Source organism: Austrofundulus limnaeus, unplaced genomic scaffold (assembly GCF_001266775.1).
Source record: "Austrofundulus limnaeus strain Quisiro unplaced genomic scaffold, Austrofundulus_limnaeus-1.0 Scaffold36, whole genome shotgun sequence".
Lineage (NCBI taxonomy): Eukaryota > Metazoa > Chordata > Actinopteri > Cyprinodontiformes > Rivulidae > Austrofundulus > Austrofundulus limnaeus.
This window is the reverse complement of record NW_013952438.1, coordinates 942191-961190: the sequence shown is the minus strand read 5'-3', so window position 1 is coordinate 961190 and position 19000 is coordinate 942191. Positions and strand designations below refer to the sequence as shown.

The 19000-nt window shown below is 36.6% G+C and overlaps 1 protein-coding gene across 2 annotated transcripts in view; it reads right to left on the bottom strand.

Annotated features, from left to right (window-relative positions):
• itga1 (integrin, alpha 1) overlaps positions 1-19000 on the bottom strand; it is a 61157-nt gene that overhangs the window by 18194 nt on the left and 23963 nt on the right. For both annotated transcript variants that reach the window (XM_014006504.1, XM_014006505.1), the window contains 10 exons: positions 14753-14862; positions 10396-10484; positions 7928-8042; positions 6164-6291; positions 5501-5649; positions 5247-5397; positions 4093-4267; positions 2950-3023; positions 1493-1640; positions 185-327 (listed from right to left, as the gene is read on the bottom strand). In XM_014006504.1, coding sequence (XP_013861958.1) covers positions 185-327; positions 1493-1640; positions 2950-3023; positions 4093-4267; positions 5247-5397; positions 5501-5649; positions 6164-6291; positions 7928-8042; positions 10396-10484; positions 14753-14862 — 1282 coding nt within the window. The remainder of the gene's footprint in view (positions 1-184; positions 328-1492; positions 1641-2949; positions 3024-4092; positions 4268-5246; positions 5398-5500; positions 5650-6163; positions 6292-7927; positions 8043-10395; positions 10485-14752; positions 14863-19000) is intronic.

Here is a 19000-nt window from a genome sequence, read left to right as displayed (position 1 = left end):
AAGCAAGGCTTTGGGCATGTTTTTTTTTTTTGAGAGTATAATTTTATAACATGATATAAAACTCAAAAAARTTGATTTTACATGACATTGCCCCTTTAAGGAATAGTTTTAACCTTTCTCAAGATGCACACTGAGAACCAATGTGCACAAGTTACTGACGTTGGAAGCGATGATTGACATTCACCTGTTCTCCTTTCAGTATTTGTGAAACAACGATGTTGCCCTCTTTTATACGGTAGATAACAACACGGCCTGTGTGGTTGTACCGCGGTGCTCCACTGATGTACAGAACTCCTTTGTGAGTGGAGGCAGACTGGACATCATATCCTGCCAGAAAGAATTTAAACACAGTGTTACAATCCCATTCTAACACAAACAGAGATCGTCATGTACGGATTAGAAAATTTTTTATCATCAAACAATGTGCTTCAGTTCTGTATGTGATGTTTTTAAATCCTTTTTTGAATGTCTGTTTATGTCTGCTTTTGTTAGTTAAAGTGCATAATACCAGTGGAAACTGGCAGGAACTTCTCAGAAAAGAACACAAAGAACACAGGAGCTCCGACAGCTGCAGTTCGAGCATGTGCCAACAGCTGAGTTTACAGCCCGAACCAACCAGTGCTCCATCTAATGACATGTTGATTAAATAATTTGATATTAAGATGATGCGATTGCTTTACACACCATAAAAGGCAGCGGGGCAGAGAGAAGAGCCTGCATACAGAACATTATTTATGGGACACATAAGGAGAGAGAAGAGTCTGGTGTCATGTTGACAAATTGTATATCTTCATCCTCCTCGCAACTCAAACTGCAGCTGTAGAATTTCACTTAACTCCCTGAAGCAGGGAAATGTATTTTTTATTATAGTTCCTAAAAATTTAAAGTAGCAAAAATAGTTTAAGATTATTTCATGCTGCTGCTCAATAATATAGCATGTACAGCTGTCCCTTTTTGATCAGTTTACAGTTACAGATTTGATGTGTATAATTGGGCAACATGTGATCAGATCATTTTTGTTGACTTTTATATGCAAATATATTTCTAAATTAAATTTATTGTTTGTTGTTTGTTTGCAATGTGTTGGCACAAGGTCTTCAAAATGCAATGTTGCCTGGTGTTTACACTAAGGAATCAATTAATTTTTGAAAAGATTACCAATGACACTATTAGCTTTAATTGTCATAAAGTAGCAAAAACTGTTATTATATAAGGATAAACAAATTATATAGTGGCTAACAGACTCATTGTGAAATGCCTTATTAATAGAGTTTTTTCCCAGCTATAGTTAGGGTCACAAGTCACTTTGTAGACTTAAAACTAAAAGTTTTGGACACTACTGATCTAAACTGAACACAAAGTCAGTTATTATAATGTTTATTATGACTTTATAGTTCGCAATATTTTAATATTTGCAGTTACTGTATGTTGTGTTTCCTGTATGATGGAGCTGAGTTAGAAAACACAGTATTTTATATCCTGTTGAACTCACCAAGGTACCCAGCTAGTCCTTCATACCCGGCCTCATGCTTTGGATCATAAAACTGATTTTTTTTAGGGATGATGGTTTCTTTGTCAGTTTGCATCACCACCGTTCCATTCCAGTCATACGCTCCAACTGCTCCCAGTAACAAACCCTCCTGTGAGAGGAAACACACAAGATGTCAAAGCAATGAGATGTTTTATTTAAGGATCAAGGGTTGTCTAAATAGTCTAGTTTTTGTCTAAAACTTGGGTGGGCGGGGTATTACACAGGTAAGACTTGTTTAGAAAAACTGACACTGTGACTAATATTTGGTTGAGGTTCTGCCTCAAGTGGAGGAGTTTTGGTATCTTAGGGTTTTGTTCATGAATGAGGGAAGAATGAGTTCCAAGTTTGATAGATGGGTTGGTGCAACATCTGCAGTATTGTGAACTTTGTGCCAGTCCATTGTAGTAAAGAGGGAGCTGAGCTGCAAGGCAAAGCTTGTTTACCGACAGTCCTACCTGAACTCTGTGTAGGGATCAAAACCATGAGATCACGGATTCAAGTAATTGAAAAGATTTTTCTTGAAAGAGGAGCTAGATTCTCCTTCAATAATGGTGAGAAGTTCCGATGTCCTGAAGCAGGGAAAATTAGGACAATGCCATGGGTCCATATACAATGGAGGAAATAAGTATTTGATCCCTTGCTGATTTTGCAAGTTTGCCCACTTAGAAACACATTAACAGTCTATAATTTTAAGGGTGTGTTAATTTTAACAGTGAGAGATAGAATATAAAAAAACTGAAAAAATGATTTGTCAATAAATCTCTGTTTCCTAAAAGCACCAATTTCATATAACTGGATGGTTTGGGGGTCAAATACCGATGATTAGAACACAGTGAAATTCATGGCACTTTTTTTACACTATGGCCTTTAAAGTGTGAGGTCACAAGTTTAACCCTCGATAGATGGACTTGTTTTGTCTGGTTGATGGAAGCCACCTCAGGCCCAGAGACAATGTGCACAGTGACAGAGGAGGTGATAGTCGTGAGTCAGGAACAGGAAGAGACGTAAGAAAGGATCCTGTTTGTTTTAAAACTAACACAGGAAATACCTATGAAATGAATTTAAGTGGCGTATGAGGAGGCTAAATCAACAAGCATCTATCGTCAGCCTCTCAGGGCGTCGCTTCTCATTCTGACTCAAATGCGAGCAGACAACACACAACCAGGAACACATAGAAAAGAGTCTGTCATCTTTTACTGACTGAGTGAATCATCAAAGGGCTGAAATAGAGACAAAACTACAGGAAGTGTTAGTTCAGTAGTTATATAACTGTTGCCTTAATTATTACTTTTAGTCTTGTATTTTTATCTGTAAATCTGTGGTTTACAAAATAAATCAGTTATTCATAAAATCAATCAACTAACTTTTCAAACACTAAATTAGGTATTTATCAATAGAATTATTTGAATTGTACTTACTTTAGAGGAATGTGCACTAAATCCAGTTTGGGACATCTCCATCTCAAAGGAGGAAGTATGATTCCCAGACGTTGCTGAGGAAGAAACATTTTGATTTAGTTTAATAAACTACAAAAACTGAAACATCATGTAATAGATTTGCTAAATACTTTACAGATTTATAAAATTATCTTATTTTAAAGAAACAAACTTGTACAAGGAACGTACATTTGTTCACCCCAATAAACTTTTTATTCTAACTAAAAATGATAAACTACTACTTTACAGCTGTTTGGTGTGTGTAACACAAGTTACAAGCATATTATTAAATACCAAAAGAAGAGGACACCTGAACATTTTCCAAGAATCATCTCATGAGCCACTTTTATTCACAACTAGCAATAGGCAATGGAGAGTTGAAAGTATTTTTTTTCTGCAAGATCTGGCAGTTCTAAAGATTTAACTAAAGTACAGAAAACTACAGACACAAGAGTGAAGGAACTGCATCAACTATAATTTACCAAAAAGCCATATAATAGGAAATCAAACACAAAGAAGCAGAGTTAAAAGATGAACAATTTCAATCATATTTTCCTGAAAGACCTGTCTGTCCTAAAGATTCTACTGAAACACAACAAAATACAGATAAAAAAAACATACAGTTAAAGCCACAGAGAAAGATTTAGGGAACTTGAATGCTTGTGTTTTTCCAGAATCATCTTGCGATCCACTTTATTTCTCACCCAGCTAAAAAAGTTTAGAAGATGGAGAGTTGAAAATAAATTTTCCTGAAGATGTCAGTTCTAAAGATTAACTGAAATACCAAAAATCGCAGGCATGCAGATTATTAAGGAACCTGCATTGACTATTTGTCAAATGCCATATAACACCTATACTCAGTCCCTCCATAATATGAGACAGCTCCACGGGGGGGGGGGGGGGGACTTAATGACATAATGTGTCATTTGCCTAATCCTAAAATTGTAAAACTTTAGCAAAAGGCAAGAAAACAAGTAAAAGTAGCAAAATGCTAAATCAGTCATATTAGCATTAGCAGAATTAGCAACTGTAAAAGTCGCAAAATTAACATTTGTAGAGCTAGAAATAGTAGTAAAACTCTTAGCACTTAAGTCAGATGTTGTGAAAATGTGTTTCTGTATTTACCTTCCAAGGCAAAGACTTTTTCTCCCAGCGTGTCCGCAAAATTCACCAAGGCAAACTCATCAGATACGTTGAAGAAGTGATCGTGTACTGGCTTACTGGAAATCGATTTAATTTCATTAACAAACTTCTCCACCTGCTCTTCACTTCCATTGCTACGCCTGTAGTATCCCAGAACCTTGAAAGAACAAAAAACAAAACTATGACTTAGTCTCCAAAGAGTTTAATCACATTCACCTGGGTGACTAAATCATTTAAACAGTCCAAAGGTTGTCAAAGGAGCTCATTTGATTTGATGTTTATACAGACAGATAGTATTATTTATTTATTTAGTAGTAGTAATATTTCAGTGTAGCAGTGAAGGAGAAGAGGGGTGGTTGGGACAACAAGTGCCACCTCTGACACCTGATTGGCCACCCCAGTTGCCACTCCCAAATAATTGACAAGAATGCGAGGATCCTGGATTTTGTATTTGCATTTAGATTTTGTTAGTTTGTTCTCCGATACTACTGGATGCTATATTATTTTTTAGCTGTGTTTGTTTAAAAATGGTTTAATTAAAGCCCTTTGTTAAATTAGCATTAGAATTAATGGTTAGCATAATTTGGGATTAGCATTGGCAATCAGCATGTGATCATTCTTAGCTATTCCACAACAAATTTCATCTCAGTAAGTCTCAGAATGGCATTCAAATTCAGCTGTGGTGGGTATTCAGAATTTTTGATTTGCATTTAGACTTTGGTTAAGATTGTGTTTATCTACTTCTACACTATATATTCAGCTTTGTGAAAAGCATGCTCAAAGTAATTTGTATACTTATAAAAATGGCTGAATAAGTTATGTTCAGTATTTTTTTTTTTTTTTTGTTTTTCCTTGTTCACATGAATATGGTCTTTTATTTTTTCTTAAAACAGTTGATATAAAACCATTTGGATTTAGCTGTTGTGGCCATCTTGAATTTACAAATCCGGAGTATTAGTAAAAAAAAATGTCTTGGCCCCCCTGTACCACCCCTTGCAAAATAGTATAGTTTTACAACATAGATGGATCATTAGAAGAGAATGCATTTTTAGATGACTTGTTCACACTTATTGTGGACTTAATACTTGCCAAACTGATCCAAAATCTTTGATGCTACAAAAACAATTTGTACTCACAGCAATGCCAAACCTCAAGATTCCATCATTCTCACAGTCGCGGATGACCGCATCTTGTTTATGATTGTCATGTGATTCTCCGTCAGTCAGTATCACCATGACTTTCTTTGCATCAGGTCGTGCACCCCTCTCCGGGGTAAATGCCTCCTTCCTGAATAGGTACAAAAAAGGACAAGACAAACAAAAGAAGAAACGTGACATTTTATAACAAGTCATGACATAATGAATGAATAAAAGGGACAATTGTTGCATACCTTGCAGTCTCGATGGCTAAGAAGGTGTGGGTCTTTGTACCTCCATGCTGAGGAAGTGCTTTGACAAATTCCAGCAGCTGAGAATTGTTATGGAACTGGCTGAGGTTGACCTGGTGAGTAACATCCTCACCATAAGATACTATGCCCACCTGAAAACACACAAACACAGATTTTGTTCTTTTACATCTAATCCACTTTTTCTTTAGTGCTGTTCTCTCCTCGCCAGGCCCTCCCAGGAGGTCTGCAGAGGATGTGGCTCAGTCTGGTGGAGTCGATGCACCAAAACAATCTGTGGAACGATCTGAGTTGTGGAAGATGCGACTTTCACCCACCAGACTGCACAATGAGAAGACTTTTCCTGTGGAGAATTCTGCGACTTTCAGACCAGATCAACACAGTAATAATAAAAACTACCAAGTTGACAAAAACACAATCAAGGTAGGGCTTGACATAACATAGGATGAAAATATCACTACAGACGTAAAATTTTGTTACAACTTGTAAGAATTCCCATAATAAATAATCAATTATCAAAAACTAAATAATCAGCTAACACAATCCCTTAAATTAATATCTTTTCGTGTGGATTACACATTATAAGTCTCATTCATTATATTGTGTTTTACTCATTGGTTTATATTGAAATTGACTAATTAAACTGACTTGTGATTGTTGAGGATCAAAATGGGTTTTTTCCAGGAAACGGCACATAAAGTCGACAATGCTTGACCATGGGTAGATACTGTTGGACCCATCCAGCACAAACACAATGTCCAGTTTATTTGAACAGCCTAGGGGAAAAGCAAGAAAAATACAGTTAATATCAAGTTTAATTTAGTTTGTTTTGTTGTTGTAAACAATGAGGCATACTGAATGGAGCGATTTGACCTATTCCTTCAATTTTTAAACTGGTCCAAATAAACACATTAGACTACTGATTTTGTTCTGTAATCTAGATTAAGACATCCTGTCCTATTCTGTGTTTCTTCTGCAACACAGTGACTCCAAAGTAAATTGCAATAACAATGGGGCAGAGGAATTCGTATGGTTTGTTATTTGGTTTATCCATTTCAAAACAAAATCACAAAAAGAAAATGATCATGTTGTTTTCTTATTTTTACGTTTTTAAAACTTAAACATAAAATAAAACTAATTAAAAACCCTTAGTGTTTGCCACAACAATTTAAAGCCAAAATAAAATTTACGATTGTTGTTTTAAAATGTAGCAATGCTGGAAATGATGGAAGTTGTCAAAGAAAAAGAGTTTAAAGCGGCTGAAAGGCTGCTTCAAAATGGAAACCATTATTAAAGATTTTGGTAACTCAAACCTGCATTGATTGTAATATTTTTTGAGAGAACGCACTGAAATCAGCAGTGCTTTGCGTCATCATGGAGCTCCACTTTACTCTGTTTTGAGTGTCAAGGGGTTTTGTATGGAACGCAACTTTTGAAGATGCTAATGCACCTGGAGTTCGTCAGAAGGTCCCTAACTGCACCAACAAAATGTGAACTTGTCTTTGCTTCAACCATTGAAATAAAACAATAGCCTTTTTGGCTTTTGCAATAGTTGTTCTTCTATTTAAGTTTTAAAACAAAGCAAACAAACCAAAATAAAATACATTATACCCTTCCTTTAAACATGCTGTTCATTAAATCATTGGATAAGTTTATGAAGATTTTCAGATTTTTGGGTTGTGGGTTCACAGTTACGTTTGTATGCTGCTGAGGTACCAAAGAGTTTTTTACAGATTCATTCTGAGATTTACTCTGGTGAGCTGTTAGGTTTTATTCTGATGCTAACTCACAAAAAGGCAATCATTTTCTTTTCTCACTTGAGGAAACATGGCACAAAAAATGAAGTTTCATAAAAACTGCCATCCATTAAAACATTAAGTCAGCGATTTACTGTCACACAATATAGATAAGATCAATTTAAGCTGTACAGTACTAATGCTGAAAAAAAAATTCATATATATTTTTTAAATTTAAATTCTTTTTACATTATATGACCATTTTCTATGTTTTCTTCTCATAGAAAAGAAGCAGAGAAAGTGAACTTAGAAAAATGAGAAACAGTAAGAGACAAATGACTGGAGAATGTTTACTTTGCACTTTTTCTACGGCCGTTTCCTTCCAAGGAAACTTACTGCAGTCCAGTAAACTGTCTCCTAACTTGGGCATACAACACAGCAGAAGGGCTGGGCTGGGCCAGACCAGGGAGGAACAGAGTGGCAGACAAGTTTACATTAAGAAGAGTGATCTAATCTTCGTCCTGTCTAAGGAAGGATGAGTTTGACGTCTGGGTATTGGGTGGTGCTGCTATGCTTGATAGACAGTGATCTCTTATCCTGGTTAGACACGTCTGTACAAATGCTATCATGTCTTGCATAGAAAAGAAGCATATATTTACTTTGACATGCTACATACTTTGTACTTCTGGAGCTATGGAGTTGAGGATCTGAAAGGAGGAGCTGACGTTAGCACAAACCCCGGTGATGTACTGCTGTAGGCCGCACATGTATCCATACTGAGGGCCACATGCCTGTGGAGACAGGAGACACACACAAACAAACTCAGACACTGAGAAAGTCAAACACGCAGTCTGTGACTGGTTCATTTTCCATCAGGTCATGGATGAGAAGAGGTTCAGGGTTACTGCAGAGCAAAGTGGAGAACCCAAGAGAAAAGAGCTACTCAAACTGAGATTTGGACAGAGACTGTTTTAAATCATCAGAGATCCCTGAAATCTGAAATCAGATTTTAAAATGACAGTGTTCTCATTTCAGAATTGACCTGCAGAAAGCACAAAATTACACCTCCTAGAGAGCACGTTTCAAACTCAAGGCCCGTGAGATACATTATATCAAAGACACATATTAATGTCTTAAAATAAGCAAATACTGCTTTAGAGCAAGCATTGATTATAAACTACATCTCCCATAATACAAGTTGATTATTTTACCCGCAAATGACATCCCATCTCTAGGTGTAAGGATATAAAAGTAATCGGTAGCTGCAGTCAGCTTAATTCGCCACATAAAATCTCTTTTTAGCTGCCTTTTTGCCGTCTACTTTTGCTGCAGCCCAGTTGTACTGGAAAGAAAAAATTTCCTACTTAGAAGTCATAAATTTAAACTGGAACACCCCCTCCAGTTCACAATTCAAGATGGCAGCTATTCTCCACAACTCAACAGTGAATAAAACTTTTACTTTTAATAATATTTCTGTATTATTTATTTGGCATTTGGTCAGTTGTACACATAGTACTTTTCAGTGTTCATAAAAGGACGTATTAAAATGTTTCAGTATACAAAATACCACAAAGAGCTCCGTTATTGTTTGTTAGCGGTGCTCAGCCATAGCAATAAGATGAGGAGCATTTAGTTGTATCAAAATAAAATAACAAAATGAATAGTTGTAAACTTTTATATGGAAAAAGGAAAAAAAGAACTAAGCTATACAGAGTTTTAATTATTCAAATGGACTTGGTTTGGTGATTTTTAAATGTAAACAAGAAATTGATATTTTAACAACCTCTGAGCAGCTAAGGCTATGGGCTCCCCGTTCTTTCTGAAGCCACCAGATTTTGTCCATTTTTAGACTGGAAGTAAGCAAATAAATTTATATTTTGCATCTAAACATTTATTACCCACATGGTCCTAAATGTTTCAATCCATTCTCAACACATTTTTTTTGCATCTCTTTGTAGATTATTGGGAATACATATTATTCAGTATTCAATGCATCTTGAAAAATAAAAGTACCGTCTAATAGACTTTAGCTAGCAAATTAAAATGGCTATCATATATTTTTGTAAATACTCTGGGTCTATCTGAACACCTACTGTATACTCATTATTTAGTTCCTTTTTTGATACCAAATTTTCCTCTGTTCCAAGGACTACTTTGAGGGTAACATAATGCTCAAGTGGTCCTCAGAGAAAATGAGTTTGTTACCCCTGCTGTAGAAGATTCGTTGGGAATAATTCATGGAGAACTAGATGAATCTTTGCAGGGTGTCCTTGATTTGCATAAAACTTCAAATTGTTAGCCTAATAGCATAATTGCCTAAGTCATATTTGACCAAAAATTACCTATAAGCAAGTACGCTATTAGGTTAACAAAACATTAACAACTAACACAGTGACTGCTGATTTTGGGCACATTGACCCCTGTGGCCCTGAAAGGAAGAAGCAGGTAAAAAAGCATGCATTTTAGGTAAATATGTAACTCTAAATTGTCCTTAGGAGTGAATGAGAGTGTACTGTAAATAGTTGTTTGTTTGTCCCTACGTGGCCCTGTGGGGGACGTGCGACCTCCCACACAGTGGCTGCTGGATGTGAGTACCAGCAACCTAGAAAGGAAAAACAGGATGGATAGCTTAACAAATTGATCATTTTTACAAAGGTAAATAATCAGTAATGATATTAATATGTTTTCATTCTAAGGCCTTACAGAAAATTCCCTAATTCAACACATTACTTCTGTTTAATTTAAGATTATAAACACATAGAGAGAAAAAATGTTAACATATCTTGTTAAACATGTTTCAGGTTTCAACTCTACATGCAGCTGCACACAATCTGCTTACATTAAGTTTTTTTTCCCCACAAATTATCTTGGACCATTTAGCAAGTTGTATAAATGCTCGTTTGTTAGTTGTCAGGTTGAAAAAAAAAGTGTTACTGGGAGTTGATTTTTAATTAGACTCAATCTTTTCCTCATCTGTACAGTCGATGGAGAGTATCCCATTACTCTCCAGAGACATGAAGTCTAATTAAGGAACATGGCATGTGAAATGCACTGTTTAGTGAACGTCATGAACTAGTGAACTTGTAGGGGCTGTGTCATGATTTTTTGGGGGCTCTGCTATGGAAAATATACACTTGGTCTTACCAGAAATCCTCCATTGGGATTGGTCACCAGTGTGGTTCCCATGGTCATGTTTTCCTTTATTTCAACCACATTCTTTATAGTGGTGTTGTCTGAAAAAGTAAAAGAATACAGGAACGATAAACACCATGAGACAAACAGAAAACTGCACAAAAGACCAACAGCTGAACAAACTTTCTCCCTCGTTTTCCCACAGGAAGAGTCCTTCACTCTTTTTTTTTCTGTCTTGCATCGGTTCAGAGAAGGCAAATTTCACTGACATATGGTTAAATAAAGTTTGTTTTACCACGATGTCCCTCTAAGTGTGGCTTTTGGCTGTTAAATAGGCTACAGATGATGCAGGGTGGGTGTGGGGGGACAGAAGTATCGAATCATTAAGCAATCACAACATGTGGCTAAAATTAGCTACTTGGGAATGCTTTGGTTTTCCCCTTCAGAGATGGATCCACATTCACTCACAAACACACTCACATGCCATTTCAGCTCAGGATCAGGCTTCCCAAGAGGGCAGTTTAATGTGAAATGAAACAATTGCAGTTAGTAAGTTAAGTTGAATAAATGTTTGTACAGATCCCTGATTTTTCTGTGTAACTGTCATCTGGTTAATACTCTCAAGTTTATTGAAATATTCAAAATGACATAATACTGTATGTTCTGTCAAATAATTATCAATAGTTATTACATTTTTGTCTGTGACAACAATCATAGAGCAGGGAGGTTGGCGAAATAGGGTGAGGTCATCCTCAAGGTTGGGCTAATGAAAACCAAAACAAGGACATTTTATATAACTTTTAAATTTAATTTATTAAACAATACTTTCTCAATTTCTCACACCAATGTGAAAGAACACTAGTTATTACTAAGCCTCTTATGAGCTGTGACATATTGAGTATTTACTAATGGGAAAAAATCTTCAATCATGCTAGGCTAAAGGGTATTAAATTGCAGATAAGTTTTAGATAATTTTTCAGGTTTAAAAAGCAACTCTTTCTCAAAAGCATCAAACTGATGATTACCAAACCTCTACACTTTTGCATGACATTGTTTATTTAGTGTGTTGCTGTTCTCATCTAGACTATGTCTGTGATCCCATGTGAGAGGCTGTGTTTATGACAGCGGTGCTGAGGCTGCTGAATTTAACAGTCTGTCCTTTTGAACTGACTAGATCGGGTGAAGTGATAAATCAGCACCTCTTAGCATCTTTGTTTTAGTCCGAGAGGCTGTGCTCAGAACACACGTAATCAAAGAGTAACATGAACTGGGTGAGAAAAATACAACAAACTAAATAAAAGGTGTCAAGCAAAAGTGTAGTTTTTTTTGTTGACTAATGTAATGTAAAAGAGTTGAAAAGCCTGAAAAATTATATAAAATGGAATCTCACTTAAATGTCCATTAATCTAGTTATACATGAAATCGTTTTCTCCCCACTCTGCTCTATGACTGATGTCACAGCTGAAAGGTAATAACCTTGGATGGAACATCACTTCAAAAATGATCAGACTATTCCTTCATGAGTCTGACTTCTTAATGATAGAAGAAATAGATTAAATGTTACTGATGATGTTTTCACATAACAATCAGTTGTGCTAATTACTGAAGTAGAAAACACATATCTTTATGACTACTGACTTTATCATTTACATCCCTGTGTTCAAAACTAAAGCAAGAGAACCAAGGTTTTAAAATATCTAAATAATAACTAAACATTCACTGTAAGCACAACAAATAGGGAAATATGTATATTAAATTATATGGAGAAAATCCCTCATTAGCCCACCAGACTGAAGCCTGTAATCTGGGATTATTTGTAATATGAATTCAGTTTTCCAAACTCAGTGTAATCATGTTGCAGCACTGTTCAGAAGGAGCCCCTAAAACTGATGGGTGTTGGGTTTTCAGGATTTCATCACAGTTAATGACCGTGGCATAAACATCTTTCAGTTTTACTGTTTTGGTGGAAGTGCGGTTAAAGATTACAACACAACACACAACAACCGCACACTCATTATGGTCTGGACTGGGAAAGTGTAAACCCAGTATGAAGACAAAGCCGACAACACATCTCACATTCAGGGATGCTCCAGTCAAAGGAAACAAACAATCTGAGCTGATAAAATGTCATTCTTTGTTTTAATTGTAAGTTTGATGCTGCTGGTATTGTTGTGACTGTAAACTTTTCCCAGTTTGTTGCTGAGCGGTCTGGCTCCAGCTGCAAATTTAAACCTGTTCCCAGTGGATGTTTTCCAGACTAAACTGGAGTTTCGAATTCATTCAAGATTAAACAAATCCACCAGCAACAGGATACTGTTTCTCTTGTTGTTTGATCACTCCTGCTGTATAAACTACCCTCAGGTCGTCCTGCATGGTTACACAGAGGGACACTAATGGGGGCTTTGCAGCCTGCTGATCAGCAGCTAACTTTTGTTTATCTGCTTAATTACAATAAATTGGAAAAGATGAAAACTGTTTATCTTTTGTCTTCCTGTTCCAGTGAGCCAACATCCTCCAGACATGTAGTTAACTTGAACACACAGTATCAAAGTTACACACAGGATGACTGAGTGTGGAGTAAGCTAATGTGCTTTTTTATCTTTTATCAGTTTACATACACACTATGAGTTTCAACAAACCTTTAATTCCTTGTTAAATATGTACAGATGATTGTAAAGTAGGAAGCGGTGGATGTTTGTTTGATGAGAGGAGGATAAATCGTGTGAAAATGGGAAAAGTCCTAGAGCTCATGTTAGTTTATGTTTTGAACTCAGCAGTATTTTATCTAATCTGCTTTTTGTTTCATCTGAGTTATTTTTAGATTTTCCAGAGCAGCTACAGAGGGTTTTAACTACCTGCCGACTTCTATTGTCTTTCGTGTGCTGAGCATTGCAGTGAAAATCAGGCTCTTGTGTGTTAGATGTGTTGCTTCAGTTAGCAGTATTTTAACACTATTTGTTTTGACAAGCAAAAACAATGATGCACATTGTCTACATTTAGTTTATATTTAAGTTTTACAATTTGAATGGTCCATAAGAAAATTCAGAAGTGACCCTTGGACCTTTTTAATCTAACCCTGAAACAGGGCTATTCAACTAAATTGCTCCAGGGCCACAGTTAGTGCAGGCCAACAGCTGAGGGGCCAAGCAGCAATTAAAATCATTATGTAAATAAACCAAGTATTACAAAGATCTGTTACCTTTGAATTAGTTTACTTTGCTACATTTAATCATGAAAACAACATGTAGAACCCAATGTAATAAAAGAAGTGATATTAAAACAAAATCAAAAACAATTGACACAATTATTATTTTGACAAGCCAAATTTATTTTTACTTATCTTGAGTTATATTCTACTGCTTGTAGTTTTGAGTGTCTTGGGTTTTCATTCAAATGGTTTTCACCAGCTTTTGACCAAGATTCTGACATTTCTGTACACCACACACGTCCATGTTTAACTTAAGGAACTAATAGTAATTAAAATAGAAAACCGAGGGTTTGGGCTTCAGAATCAATGAACTTAATGAACCAATTGGTGGGCCGGATTTTGGTCACCAGTGGGCATGATGTGGCCCACGGGCCTCCAGTTGAATAGCCCTGCCCTAAAACAAAAATAAAACAGCTTAATAGGTATTTGAAAATAAGGTTTAAAATGCTTTTCAGCATAAAGTATTAATCCTTATGTTTATGCATCCCTAATCTTTTCATTTATGCAGATAATGTAATGTTATTCATGATAAATCTACACATTCTCACTCCCATGTCGTCACATATTGACGCTTTCTCCAAGGTTCCCTCTACGTCCGATTTTGACGCGCCGGGTACCCCCCTCGCGTCACTCCTTGACGCCCGCGGCTTTTCCGGGTTGCGCCACTAGGGGTCTTTGGGTCGGGGGTCTGACGTTAACATGAGGGATCACGATTAATGGTTAAGTTTAGGTACTGGGATCAGGGGTAGGATGTCCATGGTGAATATTAGGTAATTTCAGGCTTTGGAACATGTTTACGTGAATTTTCTACATTTTCTAAAAATGGTTAATTTTAGGTACTACGGTCAGGGAACAGCATGTCTAAAGTTAACAAAGGTAATTTCAGGCTTCGAAACGCCAGTTTTTGCGCATTTTCTACACTTTCGGAAAACATGACAACAGACTTCGCCCCATCTCGTCAGTAACTGACGTGACGGGAGTACCCGGCGCGTCAAAATCTGACGTTGAGGGAAGCTTTGCAAAAGCGTCAATATGTGACGACTTGGGAGTGAGAATGGGTTGGATAAATGCAGTTCCTGTTCCCATGTTGCCTTATAATCCCACTAAGTACGTCAGAATATGAGCTAAACCCACTTAAACACACAAAGATGCTAATATTACCTGGTAGCTTCAGTTTGACACACGTATTGTTCCTCCTTCCCACGGGACATTTGTAAACATCTCCTGTTCGGTTCAGTGGCTGGCCTGAATGAGGGGATCCAATCAGAACCCTGGGCAGGTAAAGAAAAGTTTCAGTTATTACTGGATCGAAAACGTGGCCAAAACTCACACAAAAAGCATCATAGATTTACACTTGTGATATTAAGAACAACACAGGCACAATTACAGAAATTAAGAGTTGGCAGGTTCACAGCAGCACCTGTGAGGTCCACCTCTGAGATCTAGAAACTTTAAAATCTGATTTAATTATAATGACATTATAATTAACTCTAACTCTCAGGTTCGGATGGACTAGAAAAGCTGTAAAAGCTTATTATAATTGGCGTATGTGGCTGTTGTTTAACTTTATTACCACCCTAATCCATTACCTCTAAAACGCATATTAAAAATATTTAATTGCCTTTTAACTGTCTGGCCACATTCTGCTGGCAGGTCTGAGGTCAGTTTACCAAGTTATGTCACACATTCGCACGTGTGTGTGTGTGTGTGTGTGTGTGTGGGTGTGTGTGTGTGTGTGTGTGTGTGTTTTATAAAGTCATGTCATTCCCTCGTGCTGCTGCTAAAAACGGGCAGTAATCTGCCTTCTTCTAAACACTCAGGCTTATTAACATTCCTCAACTCTAATGGGGTCATTTAGACGAGAGAGAACAACAACAACTCGCTCAGCACACTCTGCTTTCGCAATATTAACATTTATGGCCTGCAACACGTAAAATGTGTTCTTTTAATATTTAAAATGCCAAACTTTTAATCAGGACGTGATAACTTTAGTTCTAGCTGTAGAAATGCTTTGCCACATTTGTTTTCAACTTTATGATATGAAGTTCCCAGATTTCTTAAGAAATTCTCAACACAAACAAGCATTACGCTGTTTTTTTAAGGAGGGACAGGGTTTTGCGACTTTCATGATTAATTTATAGGGAGCCAAAGCGTCAGTAAAACGAATCATGACCCATCCGTGCCACATGCCGCACATTTTCCTGTCGCAGATGATTTATTTTGCAACATGGGTGGAGGGCTGGGGGGACACATGTGTAGCTAATTAGTCACCTCCCAGTTATGGCAGCCTGAGTGTTACATCACAGTATCATTGCTCTGGTTTACAGTTACTTTACTCAACCTGATCTAACTAACAGAGTTCCAAAGAATACGTACAATAATTCAAAAAATACACACTCCTTCTCAGCTTATTATTTCTTGTGACCCTTATTGCCTGCTGTTAAAAGTCAAAAGGTTTGGCTTGTGTTTGTGCTCTTTTCTTTGTCTGTTAGCAAAATATATCATGAACCACTGGATAGATTTTGACGGAAAAAAAAACCAAAAGTTTATATTGGATGTAGACCTGCATCGAACCAAGTCGATATAACAAGGCTGCCAAAAGCTGAATCCTTACAAAACACTGAAATAGCAAAAGACTAAAAAAATTTTTACAGATATTGAACTTAAATGTGCTGTGGTAATAGAGAGTCATCCCTGACACATACTCCGAGTTCTTTGTGTCTGCTAGCAAACTATCTCATGAACCACTGGTCTGACTTTTTGGGAATTAAACGTTAAAAAATGTGTGAGGAACTGATTAAGTTTTAGAGCCAATCTGATGCAAGATGGCCGCCACAGCTAAGCGAACTGAGCAAATGCAAAAATGGCTACAACTTGGCCAATTTGACAGATGTTGAGCTCAACTTAGTTGTAGCAGTAGATAAAAGTAATCTTCAAAACATAGAGCACTTGTAGATTAAACTGCCATGTGTGTGATTGTGCAATAACACTTTTTTAAAAGTGTGAACAAAATAGCTAAAATGTTGTCATTTCTCAACATAAGATGATCCTAGTATAAAGTGTCAGATTTTAGGTTTGACTTTTTGCTGGCTCGTCAACAAAAACGCTGGCTTAAAATGTGGCGGGCGAAATGCACTCCTTCAATTAAGGCCTTTCATTTCTTGCGTCTTCCAGAACTCTTTGGAAGTCAGTCTCTTATTTTTGGAGCTAGAATTAAACCATGTCAGTGCAGTCGCTGCTGGCTCCTCTGATTAGCCACTGAGTGAATTACTGGAACTGATCTCATGTGAGTCTGATAAGAACATCTCTGCAGAGCGGCACCAGGTAACACATTGTGGAGGCAAATCAGATATGGCTTTGCAACAGGTTGGAGAGAAGAAAACTGAGCCATTAGAGCTTGGGTAACAAAAGAAGAGATGTAGAAGGAGACACATGAAGGTTTTAAAAGTGTGTTCCCAGCTTTGGTTTTAGTGGATTCAGGATTATACTGCAGTGGGCAGTTTGTGGTTACAGCTAGCAGTAAAAGTATGGTTCCCTTTTTTTTTACAGCAGCAAATGGTTTTTACATGTTATAAATGTGCTTTATTGTACATAAATGTTCTGGAGTTGATTTCAAACAACCTCAGGCTGTGATTCTGTACAAGTAAATACTCCAGTTGTTTTTTGCACATAAATTTCACTTATTTTCTTGCAAAGAAATCACAATAAGTACAAAAAGGATAGAATAATAGCAATAATTTGGACCACCGAGGCAGGGTTTTTTCTAGCATTTTGCAACTGCACTACAAGGAAAAATCTGTCAACATTTGAAACAGCAACCATTTGAAGAAAAAGGACAACATTTTGGTGTTTGGTTTTTGACGCTTCATTGTTGATCATTATAAGTTAATTTCATGACTGTATATAAACTGGAATCCAAGTGGGAAATGAAAAGGTTGCAGTTAGGAAGATGACAAAACCTTACTGCTGAGCCAGATTTCCTATTAACTCTGCATTGTATTGAAAAACGACTTTTTTGCTGTCAAAGCTATAAGAGTGAAGCCATCAGTTATGGTATCATCCCTTATTTAATTTGCTTTACGAGGAAAGTGTTTTTTTAAAAATAGCCTTACGTGATTAAAGAAGGACAGGAATTTACTTCTCCAGACTCAGTTTTTTTTTCACTGCATCAACATTTTAAATCATTTAACTTCTTTGGTGTAATGGTAATTAATCTCAGCATGTGCTCATAGCTCGACATATTGTACAACACTGCCAGTCTGTTGGCTGAACATCACATGAATGACTGGACAGCTTTTAGTGAAACTCTGTTAGGGATCGTTTTAATGCATTATCAAATTTTCCCTGTCTTAACTAAAAACACTTTTTTTTCTGCAAGGAGGAACATACATAACAATCAGTGACAGTGTAAATGATGATGTTCAGAGGTTGTTTTCACAGACCAGTCCTTATCTTATAAATTTTCACATGATAAAAGGATTTAAAGGGGGAAATTTCTGTTCCCAAAGCGTGATCTTCTCTGAATGTCTGGTATCCAAAGAATCGAGCCACCTCCTTCTCTGGGGTCTTTGCGGGATATTATAAGAAAAAGTAAAACGTCTTCAATGACATTTTTAACTCCAAATAATAACCAAATAATCACAAATACCTTGATAGGTCACATCTATTTCAAACAGGTTAAAGCCAGGGCTAATCAAGTGGTGACACATGGGCCAGAGGTGGCCAGCAGGTGACTTCACACTGGCCCACATGAGTTCGAAAAGTAATAAAAAAACATACATTGTTTTTTACACTTGAATGAAAACTATTTCAGTCAGAGCGGCAATCCTGACAGATTATAGATGATCTATGACATGCTTGCCAATGACTTCATTAAATATAAAAATGGATTTCAAATCATAAAAAATCTGTATTTTTATTGAAATTCTAATTTATTTTAAATTAGACTGTATTTTAATAGATCTGTGATTGCAGAAACAGTGATTACTTGTAACACCAGACATTATTTGATAAACATTTACTTCAACTGTAAAACAGATGTTGTAAAAATCCTGTAGGTTATTTCATTTTTATAAAAAAAAATTAAACTGTCACACAGACTGGTGCCATTTCTTTAAAGCCACAAAGCATATCAGGTAAATGATTATGTTCACTAGGTTTTCTGATGTGAGGCTGTAGGAGCTCTATCAACCCTCAAGGTTAATCTTGGACAGTATCTGATGATCAGCCATTTTAAATTAAACCAGAGCACGTTGACAGTGAGGAGAATGGCTCAACCTGCAACTGAAAATGTAGGACAACGGAGACGCTTTATGGATCGGAGAACCTCAGTTAAGACTGTTAGCTTTCAGGTTAGTGCAAGCTAATATTGTTAGCTTGGGAACTAATGGTATATACATATATGTATAT